The sequence below is a fragment of the Cricetulus griseus genome, chromosome 4 (genome assembly GCF_003668045.3).
Source record: "Cricetulus griseus strain 17A/GY chromosome 4, alternate assembly CriGri-PICRH-1.0, whole genome shotgun sequence".
Classification (NCBI taxonomy): Eukaryota; Metazoa; Chordata; class Mammalia; order Rodentia; family Cricetidae; genus Cricetulus; species Cricetulus griseus.
Genome location: NC_048597.1, coordinates 103,883,694 through 103,902,281, shown reverse-complemented (window position 1 = coordinate 103,902,281; position 18,588 = coordinate 103,883,694). Strand labels below are relative to the sequence as shown.

Sequence of the window (18,588 nt, the reverse complement as noted above, 5' to 3'; positions counted from 1 at the left end):
AGATGGCTGATACTTCTCCAGGCTCCTCAGCTTAGAGGAGGGAACCAGCCATAGCCTTTAAAATGACAAAAAATGGATGATAAGGACTTTGCTATGGCTCCTTCCCGCTTACTCACTTCTTTCTGTTTGGGATTCCCCGATGAGCATTTCCTAAAAATCAAGCAATCGTCACACTAGGACAAGGTATTGGGCTGGGAGCCTGGGAGTGGGGTGGGAGCTTTGACCATATTACCCTGCATCTGGCAGGGAGGGCCCTTTCCCTGCACTGCCTAACTCAAAGAAGTGTTGCTTGTATTATATATAGCATGTGGGAATGCACTTTAAAGTTGGGTGATACACAGTCTAAGCAGCTGCACATACCTGGCTAAGAGGCACTCATGGGGTTTTCTAGGTTTGACCAGTAGTTTTGTTTTTTCCTCAGTGTTGTCTTTCCTCTCTTTTGCTCCCTGGAGAGGGATGGGCATCCATCGTCAACTAGAGGGTTTTATAGGGGCTATGAAAGGAAGCTAATAGCTCTGTAAAGAAGAGGCAGTTACCTGGGAAACTTTCCAGGCATGTTGTGTTCCTGGCAGTCCTGGGAGGCCTGGCAGAAAGGCCACAGCACTCACAGTGAGATGGAGCGAGATCTAGGTCCAAGTGTTCAGATATGTGAATGTGCTTGTCCTATGCTCCCCTAGGGACACTGCCTGGGCATTTCTTGTCCTCTAGGGACCAAGAGACCGCCCTCAGAGATGGACATTTGAGCACTATTGTTGATGATCTGTGATACCCAGGACTCTTGCTGAACTCAAGAATACAATTAGCTAGGCCTGAATCGCTGGCCAGGAACCAAATATTGTACCATTCTGTTCTGGGATGCTGTGTGCTCATCAAATGTTAACTCACCCACCCTGGGCTACCCTCTTCTTATCTTGTCCTGACTGGAGTGTTTGTGTACCTTGCATTTCTGGATTTCACCAGGTCAAAGCAGGCCTCTCCCAATCCACCCCACTGGAAGAGAACCGAGGAGCTGGCTGCCCCCTCACCACCATGGAGGCCTCCAGCTGCTGTCTGTGTTGTTCATGCCCCTGCATGCCCCCTGGAGAGGCAAGTCTGGCCCCATGAGAAGTCTGAGTCACAGATGCTGTCACAAAACAAGGACATAGCAGGCAGGGAGGCTGCACTATTCTTAGAGATGCTTACAGTTGCTCTAAAGAACCGCTAACAGAGCAGCTCAGATTAACACTTTGCCTGTTTAGGAGGACTGTTTGCCTGGAGACGGAGCACTGAGCCTTTGTCAGGCTGCCTTTCTTAGCAACCTACTAAGTGCTACGTACAGCCTGCACATAAAAAGAGCCCCACAGATAGACTGCCCTGCTGATTTGCTTCTCTAGTTCCTGGGGCTATAGCAACTGATAATCCAGGAGAGCCCTATCTGAGAGAAAGAGAGAGAGAGAGAGAGAGAGAGAGAGAGAGAGAGAGAGAGAGAGAGGGAGAGAGAGGGAGAGCGAGCCAGAGAGCCAGAGAGAGCCAGAGAGCCAGAGAGCCAGAGAGCCCAATAACCTGTGAGGGAATCGAGAGAAGCCAAGAGTAAACAAGTCATTACAGAGCAGTTCAGATTCAGAGGAGGCCCCGAGGGGGATCAGGAAGCAGGAGCCACTCAGAAGAGGGGCAAAAAGTGTGGCATTGTGACTGGGGGTTGAATGGATGACAAGGAACAGATGTGCCCAAGGCCCTGGGGACAGATGGGGACTTCGGGGTACACAGCAGCTCAGCTGCAGTGAGGGGGAGTTTGTGTATCCAAGAACAACAGCATTAGGGTGGCAGTGCAGAGGTAGAATTGTGACTTGTAGGTGGCAGGCAGGGCTGGGGCTGCAGGGACTCTCAGAGGCAGACATAAACTAGGTGCAGAGCTGCTGGAGCACTGAGCAAGATCCTGCCCACAGGGCAGGAAGCCATAGCTGGGTTTGCCTAAGGGTTGGGAGGGTGGGGAGAATTAAGATCTGGGCACCTTTCACATCTCTCTATTGTAGCCCCCAACAGAGCTTTGGATTGTCATTGTAGCAAAATATGCAAATTCAAAGTGCTTCCTTGTCTAGTTCTGCCCAGTTCTGCAGCTTTAAGAACAACCCTGCTCACAGTGGTGGTCCATGCCTTCAATCCCTGCACTGGGGAAGCAAAGGCAGACTGATCTCTGAGTTTGAGGCCAGCCTGGTCTACATTATGAGTTCCAGGACAGCCAGGGCTTCACAGAGAAACCCTGTCTGGGGTTCGAGGTACAACCATACAGTGTGAACCATTATCACCAGCTTCCTCCAGATCATTCCACCTTTCAAAGCTGAAGCAAGGTCTGTTAACTACTAACTCCCCCCATTGCCATCCTATTTCCCTTCTTTATAGATGGAGCTGCTCTAGCCACCATGCAGAAATGGAATTGCTCATCTTTGGGGTCACCCACATCAGCAGCTTTAGTACTTCCATTTTAGGCTGACTAATCTTTCCCAGCAGGTTTTGATGACGTATGTACTACTTGTCTTCCAGTGGCTGGAGGATCCCTGAGTACTCTTGTCTTGGTCCACGGGGCCTCCCAGAACCTGGCTCCTGGTGGTTGCCTGGATTTGCTGGGGATATGAAGTTGAGACAGGCCAGGGTTGAGTCTTCCTAGATGAGTTTGGGGTGTTGCGTTGAGGCTAGAGGGAAAAGGCCATGTTTCCTAGGTGATGGAGCTTTGGTCTCTAGACTGACCTGGGAGAATACATGAGACATTCCCAGGCCTTGTCTGGAGAACAGAGCTGAGCAGAGGCGCCTGTGTTTAGAAAGGGATACCACTTCTTTCTTCCTTCTTTGCTCACTCAGTTAACTTTAAAGGTTAGCATACAAATGATGGGTTTTTTATGGTATTTAGTATAGGCATGTCATTATATTTTATTACCCAGCCCTCTCCCACAACTCTCCCCCACTTATTGGTCCCCTTCCTCCCCCTGACAGCCTTGGTTTCTAACATAAATAATGTCATTCAATACATTACAAAACCCGCAAGTAGCCCCTCTCTGATGGAATTTAACTAGAACTCTGCCTCAGCTGGGAGGTGTGCACCCCTACAAAGTGAACTGAAAGAAAATGAGGTCAATAATCCCTCTAAGTAACACATCTTTGGGGAAAGCCTTCAAGCCATTGTGTTCCCTCCTGGCATGTGCAAATCAGATGCCATCCACATTCAGTTGTCAGTAAATATCACTAGCTCTCAATATACACTGTTCAGTTCTGATGGCCTTGATTCCTTCTTGTCATGGAGACACCCTTGGCTTTTACGTCTGGAAAGATTGTTCTGGAAAAGCAAGGGTATAAAAGCTAAGAGCGTTTATGAATCACATACTTGAGGTATATGTTTATACAAATGGAGGCCATTAAGAAGGTGATGGTTTAATACTCAAGGTACTTTCCTTGCTGGGAAGTAAGATGCACCTGACTTTTCACCTACTGAGAGATTGTGAGTGTGGTGCCTCAAAGACACAAAGCTGCGGTCTCCTTGGTTATAAACGGGGGGGGGGGTGGTGGCATTGCCACAAAGTGCAGTATCATTCATAATATGCAGTATCATATGCAGTATCAGCCATAAAAAGGAAACCCTAAAATGATACAGCATGAGCCTTGGACACAAGGCTGAGTGCAAGAGGCCATGTCCTGTATGATTCCAAGTATAGGATGGGTCCTGGACACACAAATCCATGCAGACAGAATGCAGATTAGTGGAGGGAGTGGGATGGGCAATGGCAATGGAGAACGACTACTGATAGCTACCGGGTTTCTTTGTGAGGAGAGAAGATGTTTTGGAATTAGATAGTGGTGATGGTTGCACAGCTCTGAATACATTAACAACCACTTTTGAGGGTGAGCTGCAAGGTGTGAGCTGCCCACAACAGAAGTAAATCCATGGGAGGCACTTCTGACTCAGGGTAGTGGGGAGATTGCGTTGAAACAGCCTGAGCATGGGAAATGGTTTGTAAATCAAGAGGTGAGGTTTTCATGATGTCCAGCTCCAGGGTGGGACTGTCATATGGGGTTCAGTGGGGCTGCAGTGCTCGCTTGAGGGTTTCAGGTAATGCCCTGGAGAGTAGTGTCAGGCACAGTGTATGCTTTCCCTTCCATTTTCCTCACAGGACTATGAAGAACTGAGGACAGGAGGGGTTGAAGACCAATACTCCAACCCTTAGCCATGCTAAGTGCTCTAGACATGAATCCCTCAAGTCTGTCCTGGAGAAATATTCCATTGATTGTAGTTGGGGAGCAGTGAGCAGTTTCCCAGAATAAAAGAGTTCCAGTGCTCTTCATGATGCCCAGGGCCAGACAGCTGGGCCTGCACCTGCCTGCCATGGGAATCGGAGCCTCAGGGTTGTATGCCTTTGTGGTCTATAAGCAGGGAAGGTTTAAAGGACAGTGATTGGAGCCCCAGTTCCTAGACTCTGTAGACAGAGGTGCGCCCACAGGGTTCCTTGCAGACCTCACACACTTGCTGGTTTGGGAACAGAAAGAAAATTAGAACTCGCAGCTGACAGGCCCCCGAGTGAGTCAGAGAACCTGGTGCTGGAATCTTGCACCCAGAGGACTCCAGCTGAGGTTCATTGGTGGGTGTGTTGGCCAGGTGAGCGGGAAAACATTGTCCAGACAGAAATACAGTCATGGGTTGAAACCATCTGACTGCAAGACCCAGGGGCCCCTGTAGCAGTGTTCCTTCATCCTTAAATGCAACAGTTAATGAAAGGTGGGATCTACTAAGGATCCCCACCTGTTTAGAAACAGGGAGGCCACAGAGACCCTTGATCAATGCAGTATTAGTGGAATGGAAAGGGGTATGCCAAAGTGGTCTGGACAGAGACAGGATGTGAAAGAGACAGTGGGGATAGAAAATATTATTGATCTTCAGGGGGACTTGTTAACCTAAATATCAGAGGAATGGGATGGGACCAAGGAGGTCATAGTTAGAGGGGCCAGGGGCTTTGGCTTTATTTTTGCAATTACAGTGTTTGTTCACATTTATATGCTGATAGGGGTGAGGGCATCTCCGGCAGATGCCAGGGCTTGGGGAGTGCTGTGGGAGAAGAGTCCTGAATGACAAGAGGACATGGGACCTGTTGGCTGTGTCAGCCTTCAGGTAGGAACAGAGATGTCCCACCTGTTTTCAGGATGTGGGTTTGGAGCAGTTTGGTGCTAGTTTGGTGGAGGGGGTTACAGGATATAAAGAAGACGTATAGTCCCAAGTGGGAAATGTAGAAACTTGTTCAGTGTAGTGGGGTCACAGGAGCTGGGCCCTCCCGGTCCAGAGAAGTGTGAACTCACAATGGTGAGATGGCCACTGGTGGCATCATAACAGGTCACAACTCTTGTTTGCCAGTCAGTGGGCTGAGGTTACCAGGCTAGGAATTGTGGGCAGGTGATCGGTTCTCCTTTGGTGCCAGTCTTTGGCAGTTTTTGTGTTGCTCTGTTTTTACAGCAGCAGCAGCAGTAGCAACAGTCAGGGACAGCAGCATGTGATGCCCCCTGGTGCATGCCTCTGGTAAAAAGACCCTCTGCTGTACAAGTGTAACAGCCCTGTGGGCCCTCAGCAGTCAGGGTGAAACATTCTGACTGGCACCAGCTTCCGGGTGGGCCTGGGTTTGGGGACTCCTCAGCCCTTGACAGCAGCAGCGTCCAGCCCTGCTTGTGGGATGTGTCTGGGACTCTTGTCCCTACAGGCTCAACAGCTCTCTTGAACTCAAATGACCGGGGCCTGCCGCTTCTCTTCTTTCCATCTTTACAGCCTTCTATCTATCCCTCTGCTGCCTCAGCTCCCCATCCCCTCTGCACTTCTGCCATCTCCTGTCTCCCTTGTTCCTGCCCCGGCTGCTCCCTGGTTGTTCAGCTGTCAGGCAGCTGCCTGCTCCACAGCTCAGTGCATTGACTTCCTATCACTGCTGCTGTTCCTCCTCTGTCTCTGTTTCTTCATGTTAACTCCTGGTCTGCACTACTAAGCATAGGCAAGAAAAAACACTTGAGAGAAGACTTCCATGAAGAAGCCTTTAATGTAACACCAAGGAGGGCAGCATGACTGGGAAGTACCCCAAAAGAGGCAAACAGCCAGCCTGCTTTTACAGACAGAGAAGGGACGAACACTTTGCACCAAACACACTGCACCTCACATGCAAGTGAAGATTTGTGTTCACCTATTACAGCTTGCCTCTTTAGCCCTGGTCACACCAGGTGAATGCCCTGTTTTGGTCTAGATGGAAAGGGTTGCAGGGTTATGGAGAGTTCACGGAGCCTTGTCATAGCAAAGACCTGCAGGAGCGGGAGCAAGCAGCTGTGATCACTGTATAGTTTCCCCCGTGGCACCATGGAGTGTTCAGGATGCTTGGTTTTGGTATAAAAATAGTCCAGCTGTAATTTGTTGGTCCTTTGGCTCAAGGCAGCCAGGGCAGCAAGGGAACATCTAACAGCAGCCAGCTAAGGAGTCATGCCCCACCCTGTGTCTCTGCTTAACTGTGGTAGAATCAGTACTTACAGTAGGAACTTAGAGAGCTTAGCAGTAAGAGTATTTTTGTTTGTTTTGTCTTGTTGTTTTCAAGACAGGGTTTCTCTTTGTGTATTCCTGGCTATCTTAGAACTTGCTTTATAGACCAGGCTGGCCTCAGACTCACAGAGATCTGCCTGTCTCTGCCTCCCAAGTGCTGGGATTACAGGTGCACGCCACCACTGCCCAGCCTCATTAAGAGTATCTTTAAATAGATTTTAACAGTGCCAAATCCCCCTCATCATCTCACATCACAGGATTCATGGCTATTTGGAAAAGGTCCTAGAATCCCACCTGTGCCTCTTAGGAACTCTGGCATTCAGGACTCCTCAAAACCTTGAGTTTTCCTTAATGGCTGATGGAACTGAGAGAGAGTTTGTGATAGGGCCTGCAGCCCAATAAATTTCCTATAGGTGCTCCCCAGCCCTGGAGGTGCTCTTATCTCAGGGATCTTCCCTCCTGAAAGCTCAGGAGCTAGGGACTCAGTCCCTTAAAGGTAGGCCTATTTCTCAGGCAAGCAGGCTCCCTGAGGCTGGGGGATGCCAGCCTGCTGCTACTGAAGTAGCAGTACCTTAGGGAGGGGACGGGACTAAGAATGAAGGACTCTCAAGCAAGCCCCAGGCTCCCTCTGGTCACAGTCAGCCTGCGGAGGTATTTTGGCCATGCTCACAGTTCAGTAGGAGCACCAACCCCAGAGGCCTGGTGGCAGTGGTTGCTATGAGCAGCAGAGTCCCCAGAAGATTGGTGGGGATAGTTTCAGCTAGTGCCAGGCCCTGGAGTCATATTCTCACACACAGGCCCCCTCTGTCCTTGTCATTCTAGTTGAGGTTGCGGCACTGGCAGCCACTCCAGGAAGTGGGAGTAGTAAGGACGGGGCTGCCCTATCCTGCTGCTGGTCTTAAGAAGGGTACAACCTTTTCAAGGCTGTTCGGTCCTCAGTACCTGCTGCTTCCCTGGTACTGTCCTGGGAGTGAGGTGTCACACCTGAAATACCCTGCAGAGCGCCACCCCACTGTGATGCCCCGAAGTGCCTGCTGGGCCATGGTGTCTGGTGACAAGACCTGTGGTGGCTTGGCAGTCACCAGTGTGGCACCCCAGGTGCGTGGTTTAGGGCCCTCTGCGGAACTTGAGGTGGGTACAGCAGTGCTGAGGGCTTTGGGGTTGGCACGGTAACGAAGGGCTGTACTCTGCCCAAATGGGTGGAGTACCCCAGGGTAGGGAGGAATAGTGACTCTGTACTCTAGCTCAGTCTTCTTGACCCTGGCCCCTGCCCAGGATGGCTAAACAGCTAGAGGAAGAGAGACCTGGAGCCAGGATCAGCCTCTGGAACCCATCGTGAGCCAGTAACCTCAGTCTCTCCCTTACAGACCAGGACCCTACCTGTTCTTAGCTCAGGCACACTTTCCTCAAGAGAAGCCTCAGGGCTGAAGAGTAGCTCAGTGGTAGGATGCCTGCTTGGCATGTAGGAGACCCTGGGTACAATCGTTGGTATTGAGATTGTGAGGGGCAAGACTTAGAGGCTCTGGGGTGATGTGTCCTCTCCTCCTAAGGCTGTACATTTGAATACCTTCAGAGAAGCTGTACCCAAGGCAGTCTCTATACCTAGGGCCTGGTTTTCATCACTAGACACAGATGGACAAAGTTAGCAGGTTGCTGTTATGCTCTTTGGCTCCTGCTTGGGGATCAGGGGGTTAGGAAACAGAGAGAAGCAGTAGGATTCCCTAGAACAGGAGACCAAGCGACCAGTAGGTTCCTGCCCATGCACATGTGTCACCTCCCCCTCCCCCCGTGTGTGCACTCATACACACACACACACACACACACACACACACACACACACACTCAGTGAGTCTCATGGCCCCCCATGTGGTTTCCTGTTTCCCTCTAAGCTTCCAAAGTCAAGGCTCCTGCTGACCCTTCTTCGAGCAGCTTCCAGACTTAATAACCAGAATGCAGTTGAATTGCGTTTGGATGGGTTCCATCGTCTGTGTCTGCTCAGCCTCACTCCTGACTCCCATCTGTGACGTCAAACCCCAGCTAATCCCAGAAAAACAGATTAAGTTCTGTAAACTTGATTCTCCCGCCTTCCCTTTTGCTCAGGGTGTCTCCAAGATCTGCCCTGCATTCTCCCTTCCCTTGGAGCCAAACCCTAGTAATCCTCCATAAGCTCCCACATATGCCGTCAGCTGGCAGGCTCTACCTGTGGAGCTTGGCTCTGGCCTTCCCCTGCAAGGCTCATTCATTTGTGAAAAAAATCTAGGAGCCCAGCCAGGCTTTCTGCATTATTGTGAGAGTCTGGGACCTTGATTTCTAGGGTGACATCCAACACGCCTCCCCTCTGCCTGGTCCCTGACCTGGAAGCAGCTCACATGCTGCACTCTGTCCAGGGCTCCACCCTACTGCTCCCATGGCCTCCCTGGATACCATACCAAATGGCCCCACTCTGACATGCTTGGACCCTGCTGAACCATCAAGGACACTGAAGAATTTGGGGATGGTCTCCTTCTAGAGTCCTGAAAGCAGGGTCTGAAAGCTGAAAGTGTCAGTGAAGGCTGGGGCCTGTTTGAGGCTCTAGAGTAGGCCCCTGTCTTCCTATGAAGGGTGTGCATGTGGAGACATGCAGATACTGGTCTGGTTCCCACTAAGAAGCCTCTGGAGACCTCCATTTTCCATCTTGCGTCTTGTTGTCCCAGGCCTTGAAAGCCACCTTGTGGCCAGCAGGAACTATAATTTTGTCTGTGCTGTCACAACTCCAGCAGGGATGAGACAGAGCGAGTCTGTCTCCTGCCCAGGCTGCTGGACTGGATGTCATGGGGTTGCCTGAGTTAGGGTTTGAATGAGGTGAGGGCAGAGACAGCAGACACAAGTCCTGTTCCTTCTCCACATGGAGTGTTCACTGGCCTCAGGCTCAGCAGGAACAAAACCACCAGAGGGGCTTTCTGGCTAGAGAAGGGCAAGAATGTTAATCAATCAGACCAAGGGAATCCTGTGGCTGTCAGGCCAGCCAGCAAAGCACCTGTGGCAGGGCATTCTTCCTTCAGGCCTCAGCCTCAGGATCCAAAGTAGTGGCTTTAAAGGCTGCTGCTAGGAGTGACATCCCAGCCAGGGATGGTCACCTGCCTATGACTGGCCTTCTGGTCCCTGATAGGCCAATAGCAATACCAGTAGATTAAATGTTGTGACAGTGGGTTGAAACTGGCTGAGCTGCCACACTTCATCCACAGGATACCCCAAAGCTGTTTTCACCCCTATTTGTAGAAGATAAAACAAAAGGTCAAAGCAGCAAGTAATTTGCCCCCAGGTGAGTCACAGTCAAGAAGGGCAGGTGTGGCCAGTGACCTTCTCTGTGTCACTGCCCTTTTCTGCCCATTTGCACTCACACAGCTCCAACTCTGCTGTACAACACCAAGTTGTGTAGAAAAGTACAAGGTACCCCAAATTCTACTGATAGGGGAGCAGCTCCCTCATCAGCATCCAGCACAGAGACAGACCTGTGCTAAAAGTAAGAATGATGGGTTGTTGTGGGTTTTTTTTTCCCAAGTTTTTAAATGCCTTTTGAATTGAAAATCAGTGCTGGCAGTATGACTCAGTAACAGAGCACCTGCCTGGCATGTGCAAGCTAGTCTGATCCCCCACACATAAAAAAATCATATTTATTTTATCAGTTTTATTTTAGCATACATACAACCTCACATATTTAAGATATACTTGAATTTAGCCCAAGATACATCTGTAGTAGGGTTCTCTAGAGGAACAGAACTGATAGAATCAATCTATATTAAAAAGGGATTTATTAGAGTGGCTTACAGGCTGTGGTCCAGCTATTCCAATAATGGCTGTCTCCTAAGGGAAAAACCAAGAATCTGATAGTTGTTTAGTCCTTGAGGCTGGATGTCTCAGCTGGTCTTCAGTATAAAACAGAATCCCGAAGAAATATGTAGGCGGAGTTTTTCATCAGGACCTCCTTGTCAGCTTTGTTCCACCAGCTGCTCCCAAATAACCACACAGAGACTTATTATTAATGATAAATGCTTGGCTGATAGCTTAGGTTTGTTACTAACTAGCTTTTACATCTTAAATTAGCCTATATTGTATCTGTGTTTTACCATATTTCTCGGTACCTTATCTCAGTACAGCATCTCCATCTCCTGCTTCATATGTGTCTCCCTATCAACTCCTGAGTCTGTGCCCTTCCCCTTCCCAGCGTTCTTTCTGCCCTGAAAATCCTGCCTAGCCTTCAGCCAGTCAGCTCTTTATTGATCAATGAGAGTAAATACATATTCACAGTACAGGAGAAGTAGGCTCTAATACCAGTGAAGGCATGCCTCAGCAGCAGGACAGATGAACTTACCAGCAAGACTGAGGGCAAACAGGCAAAAAACAAAAGCTTCATTCTTCCATGTCCTTTTATGTGGGCTGTCACCAAAAGATGTAGTCCATAGTTAGGGTGTATTTTCTGACCTCAAATAACCCAGATTTAGGGTGAGTCTTCCCACCTCAGATGATCCAATCAAGAAAACCCTTCAGGGTGTGCCCCACTGCCTGGGCTTCAGTTGATTTTCTGTTGACAACCACGATTAGCCATCACATTATTTGCATATATCTAAAATAAAATGGAAACGAATTACTAAACTTCAGAAAACATTTTCTTCACTGTACTAACAGTCCCCAATAGGTTAAGGGAAAAGGGATTTAAAAAAAAATAGCTTTATTGAGATGCAATTCAAACACCCATTCCATTAATGCATTTAAAATGTACAACTCAATGTTCTTAGTATATTATATTTTGAATTTCTAGATTATGATAGAGGATAAGTAATATAAAAGTTTCCATTTTAAAGTACTGGGCTATAGCTCTGTGGTAGAATGTTTGCTTAGCAGGCACAGGCCCTAGGTTCCATCTACAGCCTTGCAGAAGAAGAAGAAAAATTTGCTATTTTAACCACCCTTCAGCATCCCACTCCGTGGTATTAAGAGCATTCCCAGTACCCTGCATCATCACCACTGCCACTTTCAAAGTGCATCTTTTACCTAAATAAAAATTCTGACCATTAAGCAGTGACTCCCTCATACCTCTGCCCCTCAGTGACCTCTAATGTCTAATCTGCTTTCAAGAAAAGGACTTTTAAAAAGTTGGAGTTGGGGGCTGGAGAGATGGCTCAGAGGTTAAGAGCACTGCTTGTTCTTCCAAAGGTCCTGAGTTCAATTCCCAGCAACCAGATGGTGGCTCACAACCACCATGTAATGGGATCTGGTGCCCTCCTCTGGCCTGCAGGCAACATGCAGGCAGAACACTGTACACATAATAAATAAATAAATCTTTATAAAAAAAAGTTGGAGTTGTTAACTTTTTAAATAATAAGCTCTATTTGTAAAGCAATTTTAAGTCCACATTAATTAAGTGGAAAATGCAGAGCCTGATAAGGTCCTTGCCACCCATCAACATCCTCCCACTTCTACCTTCCTAAACCAAAGTAGTCCATCCAAATTTCTATTTATTATTGTATGTGTATGATATATGTATGGTGTGGGGGTGGGCATGTGTGCCTTAGCGCATGTATGAAGACCAGAGGACAAGCTGGTGGAGTCAGTTCTCTTCTCCTACTTTTACATAGATTTCAAGGACTCAAATGTTGGTCATCAGACTTGCATCATTATGCAGCAAGTGCTTTTATCCACTGAGCAGTCTTTTATCCACTGAGTAGTTCTTTTGTTACAACTGATGAGCTGACACATATTCACACAGAGTCCACAGCCTGTATTCTTTTTGAAGATTTATTTTCATTATTTTCTGTGTGTGCATATGTGTGTGTATGTGTGTTTGTGTGTGTCACACACATGCTGGTACAGATGCCCACAGAGGCCAGAAGACCTCCTGAAGCTGGAATTGCAGGCTGTTGTGAGCTGTGTGACATCGGTGCTAGGAACCAACCTCAGGTCCTCTGTAAGAGAATTAAGTGTTCTTAACTACTGAGCCCTTGGTTGAATATTCTGTGGGTTTAGATAAGTATGTAATGGCGTGTTCACCATTATATAGCAGTTTAACTGTCTGTATTTGACTGTTCATCCCACATTAATTTCTTTATGTAATGAGCCAACTTCTATGCTGTGAGAGTTGCGGCAGTAAAATTTCTACCTTTATTCTTCCACTCCCAGTTTTTGTTAATTGTATTATTACACATCATTGATATTTTCATATACTTCAGTAACCATAATTGCCAAAGTTGCAAAATTACTTTGTTTACATCTTGATTTTGCATGGATGAATTTACCATGATTTATCTTTAGTTTGTTGGGTTTTAATACCAGATGATATTTTTAAAGAAGATGCTATCCATGTCTAAGCCTCTAAATTCATGTTTCAGAATATTTACTGATCACACCTAAATGACTGTTTAACTGGGTATAATATTCTGGTTCTTAATTTCTGTCTTTTAGAGCTCTGCAGATATTACTGCACAGGCTTCTAAAACTGTGTTGCTATGAAGTCTGATTCTCCTCAACCCATCTCTCTGCACCTTCTACTTATATTTCTTTTTCCCTATCCTTTAAAGTCAGTGAATTTTTCAGAATGTGTCTTGCTGTTTATCTTTCCTAGAACATAGAATGTGAGCTAATCTGTAGGCTTAGGCCTTCATTTAATTTATTTATTATCTTGTTACATTTAAGAAATCTTGGAAGGCTATAGAGAAGACTCATTGGGTAAAGTGCTTGTTGTGCAAGCTTGAGGACCTGAGTTCAGATTCTCCAGTACCCAGATGTAACTGCATGCAACTGTATTTTAGTGCTGGAGAAGTGGGTAGAGACAAGAAGATCCTGAGGGCTCACTGTTCAGCTACTATAACCAGAACAGTGAGCTTCCGGTTCAATGAGATACACTGTCTCAAAATATAAGATGGAAGGTAATAGAGGAAGACATTTAACATTGACCTTGGGCTTCATATGTGCTCATCACAATACACATAAAAATTTTACTTAAAAAGGAAGTGTTCAGTGCCTAAAGTTCAATATTTGGGTTCCCGGTTCTATTATCCTGTCATGCTCCAGGCGCACTCCAGTTACATATGTGTTAGCATCCCTGTTGCTTCCACAACTGCATTTTTGTCTTATTCTTGTCCAGTTTACTTTGTGTGAGTTCATCAAATCCACCCACATCACCTCTGGCTGTTCATGTTATGTTTTGCCCATTTATTTATGATTTCATGTACCTTTTTAAAAAACATGAGCCATGTCTTTTCTTCCCCACTCCCCCTGAGCTCAGCTAGCTTACTTTTCACCTCTCTATTGTTGAAGAATTTCTCATGTGTCTCATGCAGTGAACTTAAGCAGCACATATACTGTTTCTGTGTTTGTTTTCTTCCCTCCCTCACAGCAGCTTGTCCTAGGGGCCTTGCAACTAGGAAAACAATGTTAAGTTTTGCACTTAGATTCCTCGGGGTAATGACAAACTATGATCTCCTGTCACATTTTGTCACTCTTGGAGCTGAGTCCTCTCCGTTGCTGTTGGTCACTGTACACTTGGTGGCAACAGTACTGAGCTGTTTGTCCCTTCCTACTGTCTGAGTCCCTGCCTGCCTCCCTGCTCACCTCCATAGTTCCATGTGAGCTGAGCACAGACTCTGTACTTCACACGACCTGGGATAAAGTTGCAGTCTTGGCCTTCATTGTCTGTCAGTCCTCAGAATGCTCTTATGACTAAGCTTTGCTCACAGCTCTGCTCCACCTGGGTTGTAGGAGCCACCCAGAAGCCTCTGCCTTAGTGTCTGTGCTATGTCTGTCCTCGGGTTGCATGTGGAAGGGTGGACGCTGTCTGTGTGGTCGCAGCTCACCTGGTGGCTTGTCTTTGAAGAGAGTGTCATCATGTACAGTTTTTAGATGTGTACTCATGGAGCCTCTGGAAGCCAAGAGACAAGTGGCTAGGCTCCCTGGGGGCTAGAGGGATAGCTCAGCCATTAAAAGCTAGGCTCGCAACCAAAAATATAAGGTTTCATCCCTGGACATCTTTGAGGGGTTGAGACCTTGAAGGAATATGCTTTGTCTAGCCTGCAACCTTGCTTGGTGGACTAGGAAGCCAGAACAAGTAGTTTACTGTTTACGTGACTGGTTAAGAGTCTGAAAGGGTCAGCTGAGACTGCTGTCTAGAGAGAGTGTCTGAGTTCCATGATTCAAATGACAAAAGGAGACTTACTCAGAGTCATTGTATTTATCCTGGTACAATGAAGGGACACACTGGTTCTGAGAACCCCACAGGTCTGAGATCACCTGTGTCTCCAGGCCTTGTCTTCAGCTTCATTTGGATATGTAAAGAGATAGATGGGCTCTGACTGGCTGAAAGGATCTTCACATGGGTGCTGCCTCCCCACCCCACCCCCACACACACTCTCCTCTATGAGCTTTGGGTTAATGGCCCTGCCTTCTGTGAAGAAGTCATTGAGGATGGTACAGGCCAGCTCTGGCCCATCTCCAGGGCTCTCCCAAAGTGTTATGAAGGGTCTCTTTCTATCCGATTGACTGATCTGAGGGTTTGTTTCTCAGCCAGTGGAGACTTACATGTGGTGTACAGCCATGGTGATGTTTATGTACAGATTGGTACCCTGAGCTACTCTCACTCAAGCATCCCTGGGTCACATGAAACCTGACTGCTATTCCTGGTGTGATTCTGTTCCGCCCCTTCCCATCTATGAGACCTATGCTCAGCCCCTACTTAGAGGTCAGGAACCTCTAAGGCAACTGCTGACGCCTGGTCAGGAAGTGGACTGACCCTTTCTTCCCGGAAACTGTTGATGGGAGAGTTCACACCGCCTCTCGCTTAGTCCTTCCCGTAGCTCTTGAAGATTGCTTAGCAAACAGGGAAAAGCATGCCAGAGAGACTAGGAATTCGCTCCAGTTGGCTTGACAACAATTTGCACTGTTGGCTTGAGAGGATTGAGATGAGAATTCTAGTCTCAGGTCTAGATGTCTACTTTCCTGTTAGCATGTCCGCCAGATGTTGCAGAAAAGTGACTCTCTTACCCTCTCTGTCTGTTTCTCAAGGGTCCTCAGTGAATTCTGTCATGGTTATTTAAGGAATCTTGCCTAGGAAGTCCCCACAAGCAAGCAGTTCCCTGCCGCCGGGAAGTCGTGGACTCCAAGATGATCATAAAGGAATACCGGATTCCCCTGCCATTGACCGTGGAGGAATACCGCATTGCCCAGCTGTACATGATACAGGTGAGTCCAGAGAGGCAGCTGGACCAGGTAAAGTCGGGTGGATCCCAGCCTGCACTACTGGCACTGCCTGTGGACATGGACTGCTGTTAGTGTGTGGGAAGTGCTGCACCTTGGCACACTCTATCTTGCCGCCCCCACACCCATTCGCATTTACTACCCATCGCCTGTATCAGCTGTTATTACGGGTCTCGGCCCAGACTGCTGTCACGAAGCATCCCATCCTTTGGTTTAAACATCAGGGACTCATCTTTACTGTTTTGGAGGCCGATTCCTAGATCAAGGTTGGGCAGGGTGGGTTTCTGATGGGACTGTCTTCTTGAGTGTCACATGTCCTCACATTGGGGTGGGCATGTGGCAGTAGTCTTTCTTTTACTAATAACTATATTAATCCCACTCATGTGACCCCATGTAAATCTAAGTAAATCCTAGATGCACATCTTCATAGATCATCAGGCTGGGAGTTGGGGTTTCATTGTAGGAACTGGAGGAGATATATTTGATCCCAACACCTCATTTAAGATGGGGGCATGTGAGACGGACCAGGCTAATAAGCTGTGCAGGAGCACATGGCCTGGCTCCTGGCTCCCAGGGTCTGACAGGAACTCAGAGAAACACTCCGGGACTCTCTCTTCCGTGTTTGATCAGCTGAGAACACAGACCCCAAGCCCTACCATTTGTTCCTGAGACTTCCAGGCCATATGTCAGACCTGCCCACTGCTCACACTGCTGGGGTACTGGCTGAGTCTGCTCTGTAGAACTTTCTACAGTTACCCTTCTCCTACACCAACCCTGGAGATTTTTCTAAATGCCAAGGGCCCAGAGCCTTTGCCCCATTATAAGCCATCTCTTGGCTTGGCTCTGGCTTTCCTGTTACCCACTGGGCCTTGTATATGACTGGCTTCTCAGCTGTTGCATCATACTGAACCCTCAGTAAGTAGGTTTGGGGGCAGGCCACACCCTTCAGGGCTTCTATGCCTACCTGCATTGTTTGTTTGTTTGTTTGTTTGTTTGACACAGGGATTCTTTGTTTAACAGCCCTGGCTGTCCTAGAGCTCACCTTGTAGACCAGGCTGGCCTCAAACTCACAGAGATCCTCCTGTCTCTGCCTCTGCCTCCTGAGTACTAGGATTAAAGGTGTACACCACCACTGCCCAGCTTTACCCATCTAGTTCCTGATGGGCTTGCACCCTCTGCCCAGGGGCTCAGTACCTGTCTAAGAGGAGCTTGAAGCCACTAGAGTTTAGTCAACTCCCACAGGAGTTCTTCAGCTGGGAAAAGAGCAGGAAGTGTCCCCAGCCTCTCTGGGGGACTGTTTGCTCTGAGCTGCTTCAGAAGCACCACTCAATTCCCTCTTGAACCACTTACCCCTTAATTATTTCTAGAGAGCGGGTAGAGGAAGAGCTTAAATCAGGCCCCAGCTCTGAGCACTCTGGAAATAACTTGGTCTGCTCAAGGACCAGACTCATCTACTGATACTTCCTGCCATTTGTCCTGCAGTGTCTTAGTTCCCTTTTCAGCAGTGATCTATGGCCATGGCAGCACAGCCCCACTGGCTTCCCGGGTTGGCCATTCAGGGTCCAGCAGCATGACTGACCTCTAGCCACTGGAGTGCCCCAAGGTATTTCTCAACCATGGAGTCATTGTTACTCAGCCCCACCAAACAACTCATTTCCCAACACGAGTTCCTATGCTTCCAGACAGTTTAATTGTGAAGTGACCCACACACAGTATCTGTGTGATACTCAGATCTGTATCCAGACCACACAGTCCATTGGGCCAATCTGTACAATGTCTCTTGGTGAACATTGATCTGCAAGATGAGACTGTAGTAAGTAGAAGCATCTCCTTGTAGGTTATGTGTGTCTACACCCTCATAAGTGCCCCTCTCTGCTGCCATGAGCTTCCAGTGTCTTTCTCTGTGCCCCTTTCAGTTAGCAAGTGTGTGTGCACTAACTGATAGAATGGTGAACAAGACAGATGTTGCCAGGAGAAAGGTTTCTGAGCCAAGTGCTAGCTATCATGTCCAGAGGGAGGCTGAGGAGCATGGTTAGCATATACATGTACAGGTGTGTGTGTGTGTGTGTGTGTGTGTGTGTGTGTGGTATGTGTATGGTGTGTGTGTGGTGTGTGTGGGTGTGGTGTGTGGGTGTGGTGTGTGTATGGTGTGTGTGTGGTGTGTATATGTGTGTGGTGTGTATGGTGTGGTGTGTGGTGTGTGTGTGTGTGGTGTGTATGGTGTGTGGTGTGTGTGTGTGTGTGTGTGGTGTGTGTGTGTGTGTGTGTGTACAAATATGCATCGACATAGCACGCACAGCCTCACTCCAGTCCCCATCAGCTTGAGACATCCACAGAGGTCTGATATACTTCTCTGTAAGCTTTCATGGCCAGTGTAGCCCCTTTAAAACAGGGCTCCCTGGGAGAGGACCCCACACTCTGCCCAAATAACTAAGGTTGTCTTCCAGCCTTTCCTCATGCCCTATGGTGGCAGGAAGGTGGGGAGAGTTGAGTCCCTGTGTAGCAAACAAAGGCACTGTCACCTGTTATAGGCAGAAATACCATGGTTCCATCTTGATATCAGAGACAGCAGAGCCCATATATGTAGCTTATCTGGAGGTTGAGGTGTGATCTGTTTCCAGACAATAGTACAGCTAAGGATCTTGCTCTGTAGGACATGTAGGCTGTCCCAGATGAACCTGGCTCTGGGGAACAAACAAGTGAATCTCCCTGGGTCTCACTGTTTTTGTTTGTTTGTTTGTTTGTTATTGTTTTGGTTTGTTCTGTTGTTTTTTAGAAATAGGGTTTATCTATGTAGCAGTCCTGGCTGTCCTGGAACTCTGTTTGTAGACCAGGAT

General features: G+C 47.9%; 1 protein-coding gene across 11 annotated transcripts in view; it reads left to right on the top strand.

Moving 5' to 3' along the window:
- Positions 1-18,588, top strand: part of Pitpnm2 (phosphatidylinositol transfer protein membrane associated 2) — a 133,717-nt gene that overhangs the window by 81,301 nt on the left and 33,828 nt on the right. For all 11 annotated transcript variants that reach the window (XM_027413924.2, XM_027413925.2, XM_027413932.2 and 8 more), the window contains one exon: positions 15,560-15,736. In XM_027413924.2, coding sequence (XP_027269725.1) covers positions 15,659-15,736 — 78 coding nt within the window. In that variant the 5' untranslated portion in view covers positions 15,560-15,658. The remainder of the gene's footprint in view (positions 1-15,559; positions 15,737-18,588) is intronic.